Source organism: Bacillus rossius, chromosome 1 (assembly GCF_032445375.1).
Source record: "Bacillus rossius redtenbacheri isolate Brsri chromosome 1, Brsri_v3, whole genome shotgun sequence".
Lineage (NCBI taxonomy): Eukaryota > Metazoa > Arthropoda > Insecta > Phasmatodea > Bacillidae > Bacillus > Bacillus rossius.
The window spans coordinates 317884544-317905389 of record NC_086330.1 but is presented as its reverse complement, the minus strand read 5'-3'; the positions used below and the strand labels follow the sequence as shown (position 1 = coordinate 317905389).

Here is a 20846-nt window from a genome sequence, read left to right as displayed (position 1 = left end):
TCTGCCTGCTTATTGCAGTCTCAACACTTTTGACAGTGATTTTAAAGGAGGAAGTTATGCTCGTCGGGCAATAAGCTGGTACGCATTTAGTAATAATCTGAACGAACTGTCAGCTTCTTCTCTTTCCTCACCTCAGTACGAGCGGGAAGCAAGAATAAACATATAACTAAGAAAGTCAAAACTTATAACCTTATTACATATAATTCTCGAATGAAAACATATAAATTATAACTGTCATTAGTCATGATTACCATAACTTAGAACCACCAGTTATAACGATCATAACTAAGATAATGACAGCTTAGACATATCGTTACTAAGAAAATAAGTTCTTAAAACTGAGTCAACTTCGAACATGCAATAACATATAAATACACAATGACGAACCGTAAAACATAGCATTGTAATAAATTACAAATTTTCAAGGGCATCACAAGCAGACATTGAGTAAAGTGCGCCTGTGCTCTAGTTTATGGATCATGCCCGCCACTCATGAGGCGATTGAAACGGGTCCGTTTTAGATCCGGTTGTGGGGTCTAACGGACAGACGTGTAGCGCTGTTTCTGTGGTCCTACATCACAATCGGAACAGAGGCCATATAAATATTATAAACAATGAAATTTTATGTGTGAGCGCACACTTTCCTTGAATTGTCAGCCGATGAGCCTTCCGGCGTGGCCTTCTATTTTTCCGCCAGTTATTGTGGTTGATTGGTCAGAGAACTCAACTCCTACTACGGCTATTCGGGATCGTTTACTGGTGGGGTCAACAATGGAACTTTTTGCAAGTGGGAAACTTGATGGATGTTGTTTTAAACCGATAGTTTAATCTAAAGTAATCCAGTTCCCCCACCTATCCTTTCCATTACTTCTCTTCGCTCGTCATCGTTACTATGTACAAACGAGCATGAAATTTGTACGTTGAGTTCTATTCCGCAAATACGGAGCTCCAAATCTAGGTGCACAACACAATCAACCGCTTACGTATTGTTCTATTCTGCGAATGCTGAGTTCCAAATTAGTTATTACTCAACATTAACTTCTTGTGTACTTTATTTTTCTGCAGTTGCTAAACTACAACTCAAGGTGTATACCAGCTACGTCTGTATGCATATTATTCTATTTCGCTAATGAGCTACAAATCTATATGCACACCACCATCAAATGCTTGCATATGGTTCAATTACACAGATAATGAGCTCCAACTCTATGTGCATACCACCATTAACTGCTTGCGTTTAGTTATATTCCGTGGGTCCTCTGCTCAATCTCTAGGTGCACACCACCCTCAAATGCTCGTGTATTGTTCCGTTCTGTAGATGCTAAACTACAACTCAAGGTGTACACCAGCATAAACTGTTTGCGTATTGTTTATTTCGCTGATGATGAGCTACAATTCTAAGTGCACACCTGTATCGTATTTGTGCATATTGTTCTATTACGCACATGTCGTGCCCCAACTCTAGGTGCACACTAGCATCAACTTGTTAAGTATTGTTCTATTCCGTGGATTCTATGATTAAACTCTAGTTGCACGAAACCATCCCCTTCTTATGTAATTTTCTACTCCGTGGAATGCTGTGCTCCAACATAAGGTGCTCACCAGCTTCAACTACGTGCATATTGTTTTATTACGCCGATGCTGAGCTCCAACTCTATGCGATGTCAAATCTAACTCTCCTCCCTGCTTCACCAATTCCAATGTATTCCACAGAAACTACCTACGAAACGGAGCGAAGACACAAGTAAGACTCAAGACTTGCGTTTCAAATGAGCTGGGATTGAATCCGGCCACCCTGTGGTTAATGGTTACTTGAAATTACTCCAAGCAAATGCTAGTGCCTCATAATGGCCGTGTTCATTCCTCGTATCCTGGACAAGGGTTGTTGTAAGTCACCGTCCCTGATGACCTCGCTGGCGACCAAATGTTAAGTCTCGTTAGCCGTGATCGCAAACGCGTTGCGCTCACAGTGGCGAGGGTCGTGATTTCTGTCCCAAACCTCACCATCGTATGAACTTAAGACCTCTAAGTTGATTACCAAATTGACATGAGCTCACTATAATCTTGTAGGTCCCGTCGCCTTAAGGCCCCTGCCTACCCAGGCACACATACACTGTTCAAAACTTCAGAAAACATCATGTGGTTTGAAAACTATTGAAGATATCCGAATGGTGTATGTTGACGAAAAATAATTTACGAACACTCTGAGGGTGGACGAGTATTTCAGTTCCGTGTTTGGTTTTAAACTACATTTTTTAGAAAAGTGAAAATGGTTAAAACACGTGTTTTCTGAATAATATTTAGGCATGAAATACCTAGTAAAAATTCTTCAAAGTACTTAAGAAACTTTCATTATAAATTTATATTCATTTCTCCGCCATATAAAATTATGGTTATGACTCAAATATCATAGTTTCCCTATGCACGACGAGAATACTGCGCACCAATTCAGCATAGAGGCGATACCTCGCTAGAAGCACCTGCAAACGCCACACTTATCATTCTGCCTCACTAACACAAATAAACCTCTGATTAGGCTGACCCCTTAAGCCTCTGAGCATAGCCATGCAAAATAAACTACCTGCGAGATGAATATGCCGAAGCCCTGGTCGCAGCCGCCCTTGACGGAGATCTGCAGGGTCTCGTCCCTGCAGGACCGAGCCAGCACCAAGGTCCTCGATCTGGAGCTCGCCTCCAGCAGGGTCGTCAGCATGCCCAGCTCGCCCTTCAACCCTTCCTGCTCCAGCCAGCACACGAACGTCTCCAGGAAGGCCATCATCTCGGGGTTGGCCTCGAAGTCGTTGAGGTGGTTCCTCACCCACAGCAGCACCACCCTCGCCACGCGGTCCCTGATGCTCGGCTCGCTGAACCTGCCGCATGTCACCCGAGTTCCTTTTGTTATTGGTGGTGGGAGAACCTCGGGAACTGATCTGGCCACAGAGCTACAAGCCCCGAAGCTAAATACACCTGAGTAGTATATATTGGTATGTCCGAAGCCTGGTTCACGGCTCTAAGCTGTGAAGCCGGACAACCATCATGGATTATAACGTCACAGTGGCCATCTTTGATTTAACCTTTGAAATTGACCTATGACCTTGTAAATTATCTATTGTATTCCGCCATATTGGATTATAATATCACGACCACCATCTTGGTGTTGCACTCCTTAGTGTTGCGATTTTTGTTATGACAGAATTGCCATCGAGTGCCCCACACATTAATGTTGCACTTTTCGACCGACTTTACTATGACCATCTTGAATGACCTTGACCCTGACTATGATAGTTGAAGTTGACATTGACCTTAGATTCTTTCCTTTGACCTTCAACACTTGACGTTTGACCTTGACCATGGCCGCCATCTTGGATTCCGCCATCTCGGATGATATAATGTCCGCTATATTGCATTTGTATGCTGGACATCACCATCTTGGATTCTGACTACAGTCATCATTTTTTTTTTGTGCTGGCGGTCTCCGTCTTGAATGATGTAATATTCACCATCATATTTTTCGCTGTTTGTTCTAGAATACGCATCATCGCTTTGTCTAATCCACATAAGGTCGATATTCCATTACAAATCAATGTAGTTATGACCTTTATAGCCTATAAATTTTATTTTTTTACCAAATACATAGAAAGGGAGATGACTTGCACTACGACAGCTCGGACCTCTGGTATAGAAAACATACGACTCTGACCACACGGTCATTAAGACACATGCCAGAACCTATTATATTCTGTCGATTGCATCCTATCGTATCCTGTCGATGGTATCCTACTGAGTTCAATGTATGTTCAAAGTACCTCCTTTTTCGTAAATGTGCGTAGTCAAGTCTGTAGTCAGGACTGAAGATGTAATGGTTCAGCACCTCTTGGTTTGTAGTAAGCGTAAAACGTTATTCAGGATTCTTGGTTCTACAGCAATCGTAAGACATGCTTAGTTATTTGGTCTATATACTTGCAATACTGTATGCAGATCTGGAAATTTGAAGAATCTTTTCGTGTCTTCTTGAAATAGATCATATTTGTTTGAATGATAAGACAAGTATCGACGAAGAAGGCATCGTGGTTCGGATACACTTGGCCTATGCATCTGACCTTGGATATCACTTGGCTGATAAGAATGCTAGTATCGAAGAAGAAGGCCTCGTGGTCTGAATACTCTTGGCCGATGTGCTTGTAGGTGTTTCGTCAGACCGTTGTCTTGCATAGAGTCATTTTTTTTGTAGTGAAGATGATTAAGAAACTCGTTCAAAGGTAATAAGAAAAATAATTTAAATAATGATTTAAAGCTTTGATTACTCTTAGTAGTGACAAAGGATCTAACGAAGGATGTAAATCGATCGACTTAACAAATAAATAAAATTTAGAATGAATTTTAAAAACTTTTCATATTTTTAAGGTTATATTTTCATATTTACAGAATGGTGGTCAATATGACATCAGCAGCTTACTGATGGCTGTTATATTTTGAATTCAATACTCTATGAGTCATTTCTGCATATTAAATTAAATAAGTAATTTTATCATAAAATAACTTTTTTTGCAACGACCAATGATTGAACCAAAGACTGAAATCGATTGAATCAATCATTGCATTTATAGGTTTTTCTTGATGATTTTTAGAATTTTCCCGAAATTCTAAGTTATAATTACAGATTCTCAATATGGCAACCAAAATGGCTAACAGTCTGGTAATTGGCACTATTGACCTCTAGTGTGTAAAACATAAACTAAGATAGTGGCTCCGCACTCTAGCAGACGATGTGTGCACTACGTCACACTCGCGCTCCTAGTAGCAAGCATTGTATACGAATATGGTGGCTCGGCCTCCACCAGGTTCTGCTATTATGCCTTCATATTAAAAAAAAATACAATTCCAAATATGTGTTACTTTTATATATACCTTATTTAATAACCAGTTTGGTATGTGCATCGATAGCCGTGTGGTCAAAGGCGTATGTTTTCCATACCAGAGGTTTGACCTGTAGTTGTTCGAATCATCTCACTTCCAATTGTTTTGTATAAAATATTAAATTCAATATGTCTTTATTTATAATTTATTGGTATGGAACATCGACCTTATGTGCATTAGACAAAGCGATGATGCGCACTCTAGAAGAAACAGCGGAAACTTTGATGGTGAGCATTACGTCATCCAAGATGACGACCTTCCGCAGAAAAATGATAACGACCTTAATTGTCAAAATCTAAGTTGGTGACCTCCAGCAGAAGAAAACAATATAAGCGGTCATTACATAATCTAATATGGCGTTATCCAATATGGCGGCCGTTTTCAAGGTCAAAGACAAGTTTTGATGGTCAAGAACAAAAATCAAGGTAAAAGGCAAGTGTCGAAAGTCAAAGGTAAAGGTCAAATTTCAACATCAAATGTATAAGTTAAGGTTAAGGGTCCAAGTCAAGGTTAAAGGCTGATGCCAGAGGTAAGGATTAAAGGTCAATGCCATCTAAGATGGCCACAATAAATTCGGCTGAAAAGTGCAACATTAGGGATTTGGGCATTCGATGGAAATGCCACCCTAATGAAAAGTACACCATTAAGGAGTGAGGCACTCGATTACAAGATGGCAGTCGTGACATCATAACACAAGATGGCGGCCAATTTAAAGGTCAAAGGTCAAGATCAAAGGTCGAAGTCAGCGTCGAGGTCAGTGTCCAAGGTCAAGGTCACTGCTAAAATCCAAATGTAAGGTCATGGTTGAGGTCACCAAATTAGCCACCGCGATTTCACAATTTTCGATGGCAGATCGGCTCCACGGCATCCTCTACTTTGAAAATAAAATATTAATGTCCGCTGCAAATCTTAAACTTTGTTTTTAAGTCATGTAATTTGTTTTGTAGTTTTACAGGCTATGACTATGTACATAAAAAAGTGTCATAATATTTAATCAAACGGACACAACAAAGAAATCTTTGGAAATAAGTTTAAAAAAATGGGCGCGTTTTCCCCTTACATTTATCTGCTCTAAATTTGATTTTTTAAGTGAAGAAACAATCAGTACATTTAAAATTATTTTTTCCCATCTGTAAGCATCCATATTTGTTTGTTACTTGTTTTATTTACACCAATCACATTTAAAAAGCAAATGACATAAATTAAAAGACGTACAGCAAGAGAAGGTACCTATTTTCTGAAGAAGTATCTCACCATTTCTGTAGCTGGTTCGTAACTTGAAGAGGATCGTCGATGAACGTCCGATGAGTCAGAAGGAAATCTTCAATGTATGCTGGTTTGTCTTCAACTAGCTGCTTAATCAACTTTTCAGGTGTTCCCTGGGCAGAAAGAGATAACGGTTTTATTTTATTTTTGTTCATTAGTAAAGTTGTATTTCAATATGCCAGTAAGCCTACTATAGGCCGCCCGTATTGCGGGAAGACCAAATTTAAAAACCCTGCAATCAAGAAAATTTGTGAGTTGAATTTTTTGGTAAACAAATGCCGGTTAGGAAGTGCGTGCCAGATATGTAGAAACCCATTTAAGTTTTGTTTTATAATTTAATATATTTTTGTCATAAGCACGTGGCATGTTGTTCAGCTGACATAGTAATGTTATAAGACATCATTACTCCTATTTTCATTGAATATACGTTTCTTTTACTTTAAAAAATGAAAATTTTAACTTGCAATTTATTATTCAATTTTTTATGATTATTTTTCACATAGTTTACTGAATAAAACGACGCTTCCATTTTAAAAACACTGCCCGTTCTTCATGCATCATAACTGCACAGTTATTTTAAGGTTTAAACGTTTTTTGAAGTGAAACTTCTTCGCTGAGGAGGATACAATTTTCGAGCGTTACGAAAATTTCGATCGCATGAGGGGAATAGTTAGATAAGTGGGGGGAAACCGGGAGAGGATGGGAATAGTTAAGTACTTGGTGGGCGTACCGGTGGAGGAGGAGACGGCAGGAGATATGTAGAAATGACGTAGCATACTTGCACACTTGCACACTTGCATACTTGCACAATTGCATACTTGCTTACTTATATACTTGTACACTTGCATACTTGCATATTTTCACACTTTCATACTTGCGCAATAGCATAATTTAGTACTTGTGTACTTGCATATATTTTCTTTATCTGTTACCTCAGTCAAAGAGAATTATATTTCCTATACCCAATAATATAAAAAGAGAGAGGTTTCGCTTTTGTCGCGTGTGAACTCCAGGCAACAGTTTTTTTTACCAAATATGTGGGTCTAACGAAAAAAAAAAAGATCACGTCATAATGATTTTGGGGTAGTCTCGGTAGTTAAGTCGTCGCCGTAACTTGACTTCTAAACCTATAGTCATGGATGTGAGTCCCACTTCTGGAATGGATGTGTTTAGCCGTCTCCCCACTAAGTTTCTGACATCAATCACAACCAGCCATAATTCCTGTCTCTCAGCTTCAAAAGCGCTAATCAAGAGAATTATTACTGTTGATTTTTTTAGGAAATCCACATGTGCTACTAATATAGTAATTTTTCATTTATAAATTATTTATGTGTACATAAGATGTGAAGCACGTCCTATATTCTTCTAATCTACAATCCATCGAGCCCTACCATCACAGATTGTGTCCTAGCAGAGACGTTTCGCATTACATACAACTGTAGCAGGATTCCACTACCAAACTAAATTTTTCCTTTCCCTGTCAGCCAAGGCTTGGGAAAGAAATTCGGGTACATTGCAACAACAGTGGAAGGCAGAAGCACCTCATCTGCAAAATTAAAATTTTAAGACATTCAAATTGGAAGATTTTTCTATTTTTCTGATAGGTTTTCATGTCAACTCTGTATTTGTATAAGTGAGGCGGGATGATAAGTTCAACGCAGGATGGGGCTTCTAAGCGCAATGCTCTGGAATGGCGCGCAGTCTTTTAGTCATGCATAGGGCAGAGTGTCAACCATAGCATTCTGTGGTGGAGAAATTAAGTTAAAGTTGTAATGCAAGTCGTTTGAGTGCTTTCAAGAATCTGTACCAGAAGTTTCATGTCTGAAAATTATTCTGAAAACACGCGTTTTAGCCATGTTCACTCTTCTTAAAATATAATTTAAAAACAAAATAAGGATACAGAACTACTCATCCGCTCTCAACGTAGTCTTAATTTTTTTTTCCGTAAACAGGCAACACTCGGATATCTTGAGCAATTTTGAAATCACGTGGATTTTTCTAAAGCTCTGCTCGCCGTGTGCATGTCCAGGTAGACGGAACGTTAGCGCATACATAGGAGCTGGAGAAATTTGCAAGTTCAGTGACCTCTGTGATAGGAGGTCACCACGATGTTCAGCACATTTGCGTAAACGTCTCGCCTGTTCATTGGCTGCGGACATGTGAGGCGTCTGAAGTGCGTGACTGTGATTCTACACGTCTTTGATTGAGGGTCTCTAACTGGCACACAATCCTCCACATTAACAGTGACCAATTTTTTTTTTTTAATTTTAGCATATCACAAAATGAATCCGCGAATTTTGTTCCTGTCTCCACCCATACAAGCGTCGTTTACGTCAGCTTGATGTCCGCCGGTTCGACTGGCAGCTCGTGACGCAGATCTGTGCCCACGACATACCTGTGGCCAAGACACCCACAAGGGTGGGGCTGGGTGGACCCCTGGGTCCAGGACCCGGGCCCAGCCCTATTAGTTTTAGATTTTTAACTATTACAATTTTTTAGAAACTAAAAAAAAATATATATTTTATATTTTATAAATAAAGCTTAGTTTGTAATTATAAAACACTAACCATAATTATACCCTGTATATTCAGGTTAAATAACATTCTAAAAAGAATGTAGGCAAGAAATAACTATGCAGTTATAATGTAGCACGTGAATGTAAAATTGCTGTGAAAGGGGGAGCCGTCTCCGATCCTGGGTCCAGGGCCCGTAATCGCGTGTGGTTGCCATGCGCGTGGCCGCGGTTACCCGTGTGACGACCTGGTGGTCTCCCTGCGGCTCCGTCACCAGCACCACGCGCCCGCCCTCCTCGTGCCGCCGGATGTTCTCCTCGCCCTGGTGCAGGATGCAGAAGAAGTCGCTCTGCGGCACGCACACGAACTGGCAGTCGTCGCAGCACGTGCGCATCACGCCGCGGTGGCTCAGCTTCTCCAGCGACGCCCGCGCGCCGAAGCTGCACACACCCGACCCTCGGAGCGTCTGCGTGGTTACATGGTTACTTTGGTTGGCTCTTGGTATGCGCCATGTCGGTTAGTCGACCAAAACATTGGTTCAAGTGTGGTGTTAGCGTTGTGGGAACAGTTTTAAATGATTGTCTTGATGTAAGCTTTTGGACATACGCCATTGCTAAGCACTTTTTCTGTAGAAGACAAAAACACAGATTAAACAAAAAATTGCTATTGTAAACAGTATATAAACACCACATAATATTCCATAACAGGAATATGATCAACCAACAAAGAAAAACAAAGAAAAATGGACTAAGAGAACGAAACAAAACCCACAAATGATGACACCACAAAAATATTGAACCCCAAAAAATTCAGCACAACAGTTGAAACGAGACAAAAACACGACAAAACGAAAAGAGAAACAAACACAATAGTTTTCCAATACAGAAGAGAACGAAAAAAAAAAAAACCTGTTTTGGAAAACTATTGTGTTTGTTTCGTCTTTTCGTTTTGTCGTGTTTTTGTCTCGTTTCAAATGTCGTGCTGAATTTTTTGGGGTTCAATATTTTTGTGCTTTCATCATTTGTGGGTTTTTTTTTCGTTCTCTTAGTCCATTTTTCTTTGTTTTTCTTTGTTTGTTGACCATATTCCTGTTATGGAATATTATGTGGTGTTTATATCCTGTTGACAACAGCAATTTTTTGCTTAATTTATGTTTTTGTCTTTTGGGTATGTTTTAGTTTTCTTCTACAGAAAAAGTGCTTAGCAATGGCGTATGTCCAAAAGCTTACATCAAGGCATGCACTCCCATTGCACAAATCTTTCAAAGATAATATTTAAATGATTGTATTTCACGGAAGTGACTGTGTTTTACAACCAATATTCTTATGCACACGTCAGAAGTGATCAAGCACAGTAAAACGGGGTGAATGGAAACAGTCCGTTTAGAAAACTATAAACTTGATAACTACAATTTTTTTTAATTAAATGATTCTATTATTATTTTTTTAGACGGATGTTTCTATTCGCCCCGTTTCACGGCACAATTTTCGCAGTGTTTTGGGCGTGACAATATGCCGATGGTGATGTAAAAAAAAGTGACTTTAACTACGTCACAGAACGCCGTCTTTTGACAATTCTTAACTCCAAGCATTTAACATAAGCCGTGCGCCATGTTTTCGTGTAACCCCAAACATTGGGTGAGGTTTTGGCTTTGCGGAAACTCTTTTTAAAGGGCTGTTTCCCATGGAAGTGACTGCAGTTAACGGAAAAAAAATGTAATTCTTACTTATAAAACATTATCTGGCGTGGTCAAGCACAATTTCCCGAAATGTTTCGTATGTTACAATGTGGCGATGGCGAGGTAAAAAAGTGACATGACAACATGCCACCGCCTAACAGTTGAGACGGCGAGACCAACCAGTTGCCGACGTGTAGTTTCTCCGTCGCTCCGCCAGGATGCACCACCTCCACCGAGCCGTTCACGATGACGCACCACGAGTCTATCTCGTCACCTTCCCGCATCAGGTCCGTGCCGGCGCTCTCTACAACCGCAAACACCTGTGCATTGTGCACAATTTATTCTTATTAAATTCCACATTATTATGATGACTGCACTGTCATTTCAAAATTATATGAATAACATTACTTTGCACTAAAATTAATTTTAATTGCAGAATGAGAGGAGATTTTTTTGCGTATTAAAATAATTAGATATAAATAAGTAGATTAAAAAGGCAGATTCCAGCGCAGAACAGCCAGTAAGCCATGTCATCAAAGTATGTAGGTTTTTACCTAACATTTAATGATATATTTTTCGTGAAATAGCGTATCGTCATTTTCCATTAAATTTCCCCCCCCCCCCACTTTTTTTCTCTCTCTCTCTCTCTCTCTCTCTCTCTCTCTCTCTCTCTCTCTCTTTTATAACTAATCTACTGATACCTAAGTGTCAAAATGAAATTTAAAAATTTTTAAAAATCAAATTATGCAAATTTAATTGAGTTTAAAGAAAATGAAATGAAAATAACAAATACAATAAAATCAAGGTAAAAATTTAATTGATATTCATATGAATTAAAACTTGACGCAATTAAAGATAGCAAGAATCAGAATTCGTTTTCTAAAAAACGAATTTTAATTTTTTTTAACTCAAAAATCCTCAAAGGTAGATTTCTTGTTAATTAAATTTAAACAATTTTAATGTTTTTAATATTTTTTATTAAATTTTAAGAAGAATAAGTCGTGGCCTTAAAATATTTAGCAGTTATTGATTAATTAACTAATCTAAGCTTAACATTATTCATTTATTAAACTAAATAAGTGATTATTTACATAAAGTTGCACAAATAAAAGTATGACAAAAGTAGCACGAACAAAATAATGACAAAAAGGGCCACAAATAAAATTATGGCAAAAATGGCACAAATAGAAGAAAGACAAAAAATGACCCAAATAAAATCACAACCAAAAGAGTCACATATAAATAAAAGAGACACAATAAAATTAAAGCGGTAATAGAAAATGATTCACGGGATTAAAAATAGGCACAAGGAAATAAAAGTGGCCCAATAAAATAAAATCAGCAAAAGAAAATTATTCATCAAATAAAAGCGGCACATAAAACTACCACTCAAAGAAAAATCTCGTTTAATTTAAGAAAATTATTTTTAATTTGAATAGAGAACTGAACTATATATCTACAAATTTGTATTAAATTTTCGAAACATTTTGATGTTTCTGTAAAATTGAAAGCGACACAGTTAAATGTGACATAAATAAAAGTTATCTGTCTTCTTTAATACCTTTTCATTAGTCTAAATCACGTATGTTCAACATTAGGAAACTTCCACAGAAAGAATTTCAACTTGTAGTGTGACTTCAAAATAGTGTCTATAAATACTTAAGTATGTAGGCTACATGTGCCTTACCATCACACTGCAAATAGCTCGCTGCACTGCCAATGTCATCTTCGCGAACGCGTCAAGCTGCTTGGTGAATTCCATCAACATTTCTACGTCTTTTTCCGTCCGTTCTGAAGGGTCCTTTTCCAAGCAGTCTTTCAAAGTGTCTTGAAACGTCAGACTCTGTGGAAATAAAGAATACTGCGTCAAATATTTATGTTTTTCGTTCACTCACACATTTTAAAATTATTCTTAGGTATTGTCCAGGATATGTGCCATAATTGTCGATTATGTCAATATTTATAAATATGTGAGTTAAATCTCAGAAAATGAAGATTATGATTGGAATGTAGATAATGTCATTCCAGATGTATGGTTCAAACACAATTCTAATATATAAATTTCTGAGGTGAGTTTCCCTTAAGATAATTTTTCAGTCGTTAAAACGTGGGTTTTTCACATCGAAAACACGTCGGACTTTATTGATAGGGAAGAATTTTAAAACATATCTGCAGGGCCGAAGCCAGCCAGGTTTTCGGAAAAGAACGGGGGGGGGGGGGGGGGGGGTTCAGTATAAACACGTATTTGTTTATTAGTAAGTTTTCATTACAATTAAATTTTAAAAGAAAATTAAGTGTCACACTAAACTCTCAGGGAATGGTAGACGTATCAAACTCCCACGTTTACGCATATAAATTTAAGTAATGATTTTGCTTGAGAAATAAAAATTGAACATTTCATACTTTAGTTTTTATTAAATTAATTTTAATTCTTTTTTTCTCTTTAGTTAATTGTTTGATTTCTTAAAAAAAGAAGCCATTAATACACACATATATTAATGTTATTAAATACGTGAAATACACATACAGAAACATGTGTCCAAATGGGTAATCATCATCAACTACTTAGAACACAATTCCCGACGCTTCTGTGTATGAGGCATGTCGTCCTAAAATGGGGAGGAACTACATCATTGTAGCCCACTTAGGATTACAATACTCCTTCCAAAACAATATCTCCGTAAACTTATGCATATAAGTGGCTTTAATTTTCTTAGTCTGTCTTCACATGTGGTTTTTTCTTAATCCTTGAAAGGAGGAGTCCGTACCCCCACGGACCTCCTCCTCGACTTCATCCCTGACATCTGTTCGTAAAACAATGACCTCAAAGCTGCTGGTCAGGTCGTCGCCGTCGGAGTCGACGCTGGACTCCACGAGGTCGGACAGGTCCAGGTCCTCTGCGTCCAGCAGGCTCTGGCTGCTCGCCATGTTGTCCGAGCCGCTGAAGGCCGAGCTGGTGTCCGAGAGGCACGACAGGCGCTTCGACGCGGCAGCCAGCTCTTCGTGCGACGTCGACGCCCTGGGAATCTGCGACAAGAACGAACACGGCGCGCTGTTTTCGGGGAAACCACGTGCACACGTGTTTCAAAATCCGTCGCGCGGCCGTCCAGTGTGTGATGAAACTCCGCCAGACGACCACAAATCACCACACGATAAAATTCTCGGAAATCGACCGATGAAGCACTACTCGAATGACGGTACATGCTGTGTTATGAAACAAGGAAGAATGTCCTGGAATGTTACGACACCGGTGAATTTAAGGAAAAAAAATGTTTTACTCAACAACTTCCAATTACAATAATCACACATCAAGCCAATGGTGGCGCAGGATTCACAAGCATCTTTTTTTGGGAAATCTTCTCAGTACAATCTTTGTGCATCTCTCGTATTGCCGTCCGCGAGCCCATACGTTTAATGCGTGACCAAATTCTCTTGATTCGCGTAAGCATCCATCTCGTTGTAGATCCAAAGCACAAATGACGACGATTGCTGTAAACTGCGCGTTTATTTGGTTTGCTGGGAAGCATACTCTAGCGCCTCACGGGTTGTTCCGAGTATACAATGTAAGGTGACTTGTGTTTGTCTATCATCCTCGTACATACTGTATATTATGCAATGATAAGTATAAAAATGTAAGGTTCCGTGTCCCATGCAGTTACAGAAAGAAAGTCTTAAAGTAGGATCGGAACTGGGGCACCTTGGTGGACGCGTGTGATCTAACTGCCCCAAGCTTTAACATGTCTACATTAAATATTGTATTCCCTTTGTCGTTCTCTTAAGTTATTAATTTCGGTTGTGCTTCTATTTAAAATTTTAAGCCAAATGTATTGCCAACGGTAAGTTCATTAAAGACAGAACATTGTAACATAAATCAAAGAACTCGGATAATTGGCCATGACCTAATACAAGGCACCATCCCAGAATTTACTGAGGTGATTTCGGGGAAATATGGGAAACTGAAATCAAGATGGTAGAACCAAGATTCAAAACTGTATCATCTTGAATGTGAGTACAATATCTTACCCCCGAATTTTCGCTATTATTATTTTAGATATTTATTATTTATCCTAGATTTGGTTAAACATAGTAAGCCAACAGCACATTAACTTTTGCAGTAGAAAATTAAAAATATAAAAAATTTAGTTAATCAGATCGTATACATTGACTTCAAAAACTATCCAAAACTTCTCTCGTCATAAATTATGAATAAGTTCCATCATCTTGTTGATAAATATTTGGAAACTTAACTTTTAATACCCATGGTACCTCCACTGTCATTTTGGCCTCTGACAAATTTGGAAAACCGACGTAATGCATAGATTAATTGTCGTACCAGTAGTTTGGTTCTAACTAACGACCTTAGCAAACTTGGCCACGAATGACTCCGTTCATTATAGACGTCTTAAGTTTGGTTCTTAACCTGTTTTGAAGCCATTACTGTCATACACTGGTTTATTTCCTTAATATAGACCTGCAGCTTTTCCAGCAACTCAGTCTTTATTTACAGTTCCAAAAAAAATTGTCTAAATGAACCAGCATTTGTATGTACGACGTAATGATTTGAGTAGTTTTATGTGGATAAGAATGCTGAAGAATACATTTTTAGGAAGACTTTTTCATTGATTGCCACAGATAAGACACTATTCCATGAGATTTAACTATTCAAGATTTGAATTGTCTACTTGTTTGATGTAAAGACAAGTTTCAAAGAGCTTTAATACGGAGAAAACACCGTAAATTAGCTGCCTGGCTTGTCATGGACATTCGCTGGAGACAATTGGGTAAGTGGCATTATTCAAGTTTTTTAAATGCTTGGTTCAGAATGTTTCATTAATACATTTCATATTTGGGACACTCGCATTCGCAAACCATTACAAAAAAAAATATCACAACAATAATTTTCACAAAATAGTGCTCAGACACAAGAATCAAAAAATGTTTTTGTGAAAACAAATGGGGCAGAATTTAAAATGCACTGAACATATTCTCAACATTATCTTAACGCATGTATTAAAAAAACACAATTTCCCCATTTGATTACACATACTTAACGTCGATGCATTGTCTTGCGAAGACATTAGAAATTGCCAAGAAAGTTGCTAACCTCCTCCACACAGGCCATCTGTATTGCTAAAATGAGAACTTTATTGTTCTCCACATGCGCAATTTAACAGTCCACTCTTTATTTCGCCGAAAAGGAAGTAATAGAGTTGCGATGAAATCTACCAGCCTGCGAAGAAGACAGCAGCAGGTGGATTTTGCATGCATTCCTGGCTTGAGCGGAGGGTGGATACGAGTACATACGTCTACAGTCCCAGTCATATTTAGCTTGTTTACGGGTGGTTTTCACCAACTCGTCACACTTGTTCAGTAATACATTTATGTTGTTATTTGACGTATACTTGATTGGACGCAACCCGCAGCACTCGGAGTGCTAGTTCTTGTTTTTCGCCTTTGGGATAGGGGCGCGGCGGTCAAATGAACGAGGAAGTTCTGACATCGCCGGGTGCCCTATCCCAAAACACAAGACACTCGCACTCTGAGTGCTGCATGCTGCGTCCAGTCAAGGATACGTCAAAAACATAACAGAAACGTCTTACCTAACAAGCGTGACCACCCGTAAGAAGATTCACAATTTTGTGATCCATTCGAAAAAAAAACTATATTTTTTCTGCCATAAAGATAGTTATGCTTGTTACTTTCGGAACAAGGTGAAGAAAGCAGGTATGTGTAGACACATTGTCCAAAAGAGAACAAATTTGACTGGCTTAATTTTTGATATCAATAAGAACGATTTCAGGCTAGAAGATACATATTTGTGTTTCTAGAAATATTAAGAGATTCATTTAATCGACCACTGAATACAAGTTACTAGGTTCGCGTTACTGTTAGATTTTACGTGCAGTTAAAGGTTACACAATTGTAGGTCCTGAGCACACCTACCAAAAGCGTCACTTTAACGTAAACCAAAACACCGCGAACCTATTTCCGACTTTTCGGTGCAAATTTCAAAATCGTTTGTTGTATGTATGTGAGCAAACTGCTTTGAGACGTCCGAATGAAGATTGCACAGATGAACACGGGGAATGGAGTAGTAGAGAGATGATTACAAAATTTGACACAGTGTAAACAGCACTGGTCACTTCAGTAGGACCTACAGGGTTTTATACAATTTAGAATAATGTGCGTTAGTTCAATTATTTACAGTTATTCACCCAGCTTAAACTTCATAGCTGGTTCAGAGATCACATATCGCCCTCGCATTCGGAAAAACCATCATACTCTGCAACAACTACTCAGCTGAGCGCCCATCGTTATGAGAGCGAAATGGTAACAGGAGGACACCATCTGGTTTTGAAAAGTTTTAATGCAACAACATTTTCTTATCGTTAGATATTGACAATTTGCCTTAGTTAAGGCAAAGATCACACGTTAGGAGATTTTCGAATACCGTAAGATAGTGTATAGTGACCGTATTATTACATTTTCAGACATTCCAAAAATGAATTAAGTACCAAACATCAATTACTTCACGGGATAAACTATTAGTAGCAAATATACACTATTCACTTCCGTCATTTTAATAAATTATGCACTACGTTATAACAAAGCAAAATTAAAAAAATAAATAATTGTATAAGTCCTAAAAACTGTGGAAACCTGGATGGTGTCCTCCGATTTATATATTTTCCTCTTCATTTTTGCTTCAGGCCGAAGAAGCATAGACTATCTACCCGCTTGCCCGCGAAGATCGAACACACCAGAGATGCCACGAGCATAGCAATTATTAGGACGGCCACGACCACTAGCATGCTTTGGCACCAAAATTCATCAAATAAAAATTATCCAACGAAATATTAATCTTTTTGTATGCCTAATTATGTGTGAATCCAAAGTTTTTGATGTCTCACCGAGTCCTCGAACTCTAAGCTGACTCCGCTTTCCCGCTTCATCCCAGCTGGCATCGGAGAACTTCTTTTGTAGTGGACGGGCACCGCTTCGCGAAATTTTATCTGAGGAAAAAATAATATCAGGGGAATAGAGAACTGGTACAGCACCACCAACTTGCATGCTGTCTTTTTGGACCATCAAATGGAGTGCAGACCAAGCCTAGAAAAGAGCCGGAATTCCGAAGACTGAACAACGAGATTGCTAAAATAACTATCAAAAAACATGCGTTATATAGTATCATACTATACTGGAATATCGTTGGTTTTAATACTGTAACATCAAGTAAAGGTATAAGTGCAAAATTTATTCGTACTGTAAACTAATATCAATAATATGAAAAATATATTTGTATGACAATTGCATTGGTCAACTAAATACAAAGATAAGTAAACCAATACAATCAGCGTTTATATTTTATAATTTTGATTGTTTATTGTCAAACAGTAAGTTTAAATTAAGTGGATTAGCAAAAAACATAAATCAGTTCATGATAGGCGTAATTCGGGGGTGGCAAGGAGTGGCATTTGCCACCCCATAATTGTCCAACCTAGTATTTAGCCACCCCATTTTGAAATAAAAATTTATCAATAATTAACAAATAATCGTAAAATAAAATTTTTAAAGCACGGCACTTTCTTGCATCGTTATAACTCAAGCCTAATTTAGCGCGAAAAATAAAAAAGTTTATTGGAGCTTGTATATTATAATGTTAAATATAAATAGTGGAGTAGCGGGCAACCATACCCCCATACCACGAAGAGGGTACAAGGAGAAACTAAGTGCAGTCGAGGCGAGACTCAGAAGAACCAAGAGGGCACGAGTAACCAAGAAGAGACGAAGAAGAGCCGGGAATAAATGCTGTTGCGAACAAGTATCTGCGAGAGAACAAATGGAGAGTAAAAGGGAAGAAACAAGTAAACAGTTGGAAGGCAATAAGCAATGCAATCAAGAGTATCGGGTCCATCCAAGGCAATGGTCGGCCCGTCTCGGGCAGCCGGCTGAACGACACGGGGCATCTGCTACGCAGAAGTGTCGCCGGGTGACAAGAGAAGCTACATCTACTGCGAGAGAGGGTTATCTGGTGAGACTGTACAGCCCGCGATGGAGGATAGGCAGGAGGCCTAAACTTCAAGTAGCATGGGGACCTCCAGGAGGAGATGCATTACTTGTTCGGGACGAACAGGTTTAAGGAGGGGGCAATGTTACGAAAGTGAGCAAGGCCACGTCACGAGCAGGTGCAGAGCTAGCTGGACTGCATCACATGCCGCCGTAACATGAGATGTGCAGTGCGCACCTGGGTCGCCGCTTCCCCTCCCTCCAGCCATCAGATCCCCGCGCGGCGCTGTTAGTTTGACATCCGAAACCTGACAGCTGCGGAGTTACGCGTGCCGCCGACACGTGTTTCCGAGAGATTTATGCCGTCGGGTCGGCACGGAATTACGCGACTGGCCCCAGCCGCGCTTGGGAGTTCTGGAAGGTTTCTGGGCCTATATATGTGCCCGGGACGCCGCCCTTGAAGAGAATAAGTAGAGAGAGTTCAGGCGGAAGCTTTCCTGCGGCGGATTTCCGAGCGGAGTTCCGAGCGAAGTTCCGAGCAAGGCGTCGAGTGGATCCTCGGCGAAGGCAAGTGCGTCGGCGGCGGCGGAGTGGGGCGACAGAGTCCCGCGGCGGAGATCCGCGAGGGGTGCTGCGGCGAGAGTTGCGCCAGAGGTGCGGCCCAGCGAGGTGTGTGAGATTGGCTAGGGAAGCAACATTATTTTTAAGTGCAATTGATTTTTGCACGCCATTTTAATAATTTTTATTGTAATTTTGTTGCTTTGTGCTAACTTTTCGAGCAAATAACGAGTTCAATGCATATAAGTTTTCATTGTTAATTAAAGTTCATAGTAGTTTGGCATTCAATTGTTTAGTATGGGCTTTAATTTTATCATGGTATAATCTTTGTGATACCTATATTATATTTATAATACCCACTATTCATGCCCCAATTTATATTTTGTAGTGTTTTCTGTCATCACTATCCGAGGAACAAGCTTGTAGCAGAACCTGTGGTTTATTTTCATGTTTCCAATGTTCATTATATTTATGTCATAATAAATGTAATCTTATTTTATACTCGCACCGCTGTATTTTATTTACCCAGTACGCTTCATCAAAATAATTCCTACAATCTGAGGATTCTTTTTACTTATGGAAATCATGTCGCTTAGTCTGTCCAGTTGCTTCATAGCCATCTCTCCTGGCGATACTTTCACAGTATCTGATCCAGCACATCATTTCTGAAGTTATACTTCTTTAGGTGCGTTATGGAAAAATGATGAGAGTGAATTTTTACGATGCGCGCACCACATATAAACCCGTATGTAGTCACTTTTCATAAACATTGGGGGACATACCAAACTATTGGTGTGTCAAATAAAACTTTTTGATAGTGAAAATACCCTGGAATGTAAATGGTAAACTAAAATAGTCATAGTAAAAAGTCATCATAATTTTTGTTAAACCTAAGGACACTTGTATTACAATGCTCATTCTCATTTTGTAATCTCAGCGAGTTTAGTAGCGTAATGTTAGAGCGGCCACTTAAATACTTGAATGAAAGTGGTTCAAATATCTTCGGGAAGGGGGCGGGGGGCTGATTTTTGACAAGAAATTTTACTAAAATACTGCCCATATTGTTAAAATTCACTAAAAAGTTAATACTATAAAGTTTCCGCACACGTTAGAAGTTTTACTTTTATGGAATTACTAAAATATTAACCTGAAATATTTTTAAACACATATTTTACAATAAGTGTATGTTTGTTTTTGCTTAAACGACTGAAATTTTAATAACTCATTACTTTATTGTAAAAAATTTTGCTTGAAGCAAATATATAAATAAATTTTACTTGTTTATATTATTGTTATGATATTATACAATAGATATCTCAAGTGAATTGGATATTTTCATATTAGGTAGGAATACGTCCTCTATTTTTAGTGAAAATAAAATTACATTATTTACGTTTATTAGGAAATGAATACCCATGAATTAGTATAGATATTAAAAAAAATTATAATAATAATGCAAATATTCTTTAACACTTTATGTTATAATTGAAGTTATACTTTACTATCGGTAACGATATCGTGTTCAAACATATCTAGAAGACCCATATATCGGATTGTATAAACATGGTGCTGTCCCACGAGCCACGGCGTGCCGAGACCTTGACGGGCCTGATAGCGGCTATCGCGCAGCCGTGACACAGTAGCTTCCGCGCATCCTTCCTCTTCCCCCACCTCCCCCCCTCACTATGTCCTCCGCTCCAGCCTGAACAGCCCGCGCGGTGCAATAGAGCACAGACACTGCCACACGTACCCACCTTCAAATCACGGACAACACTTGGTACAAATTACCCAAGGAACTTCGCAAACGTAAGAGCAAATTAGTACATTTGCGGGTACTGAGTTCACTTGCTTTGAGCATTAACTCAAGAGAATCATCGTTTGTGTATCAATAAAAACCTTCTAAACCA

General features: G+C 38.9%; 1 protein-coding gene across 5 annotated transcripts in view; it reads right to left on the bottom strand.

The window, feature by feature from the left end:
• The window catches only part of LOC134527952 (rap guanine nucleotide exchange factor 2-like), an 80760-nt gene that overhangs the window by 44003 nt on the left and 15911 nt on the right, over window positions 1–20846 (bottom strand). For 4 of the 5 annotated variants that reach the window (XR_010074323.1, XM_063361041.1, XM_063361043.1 and 1 more), the window contains exons 3-9: window positions 17286–17387; window positions 13198–13401; window positions 12062–12217; window positions 10555–10694; window positions 8932–9136; window positions 6172–6296; window positions 2582–2870 (exon numbers count right to left, since the gene is read on the bottom strand). Coding sequence is in view for 4 of the 5 variants with exons in the window: in XM_063361041.1 (XP_063217111.1) it covers window positions 2582–2870; window positions 6172–6296; window positions 8932–9136; window positions 10555–10694; window positions 12062–12217; window positions 13198–13401; window positions 17286–17387 (1221 nt within the window). In the remaining variant the exon portion in view is untranslated. The remainder of the gene's footprint in view (window positions 1–2581; window positions 2871–6171; window positions 6297–8931; window positions 9137–10554; window positions 10695–12061; window positions 12218–13197; window positions 13402–17285; window positions 17388–20846) is intronic. The other variant, XM_063361042.1, reaches the window with a different exon arrangement.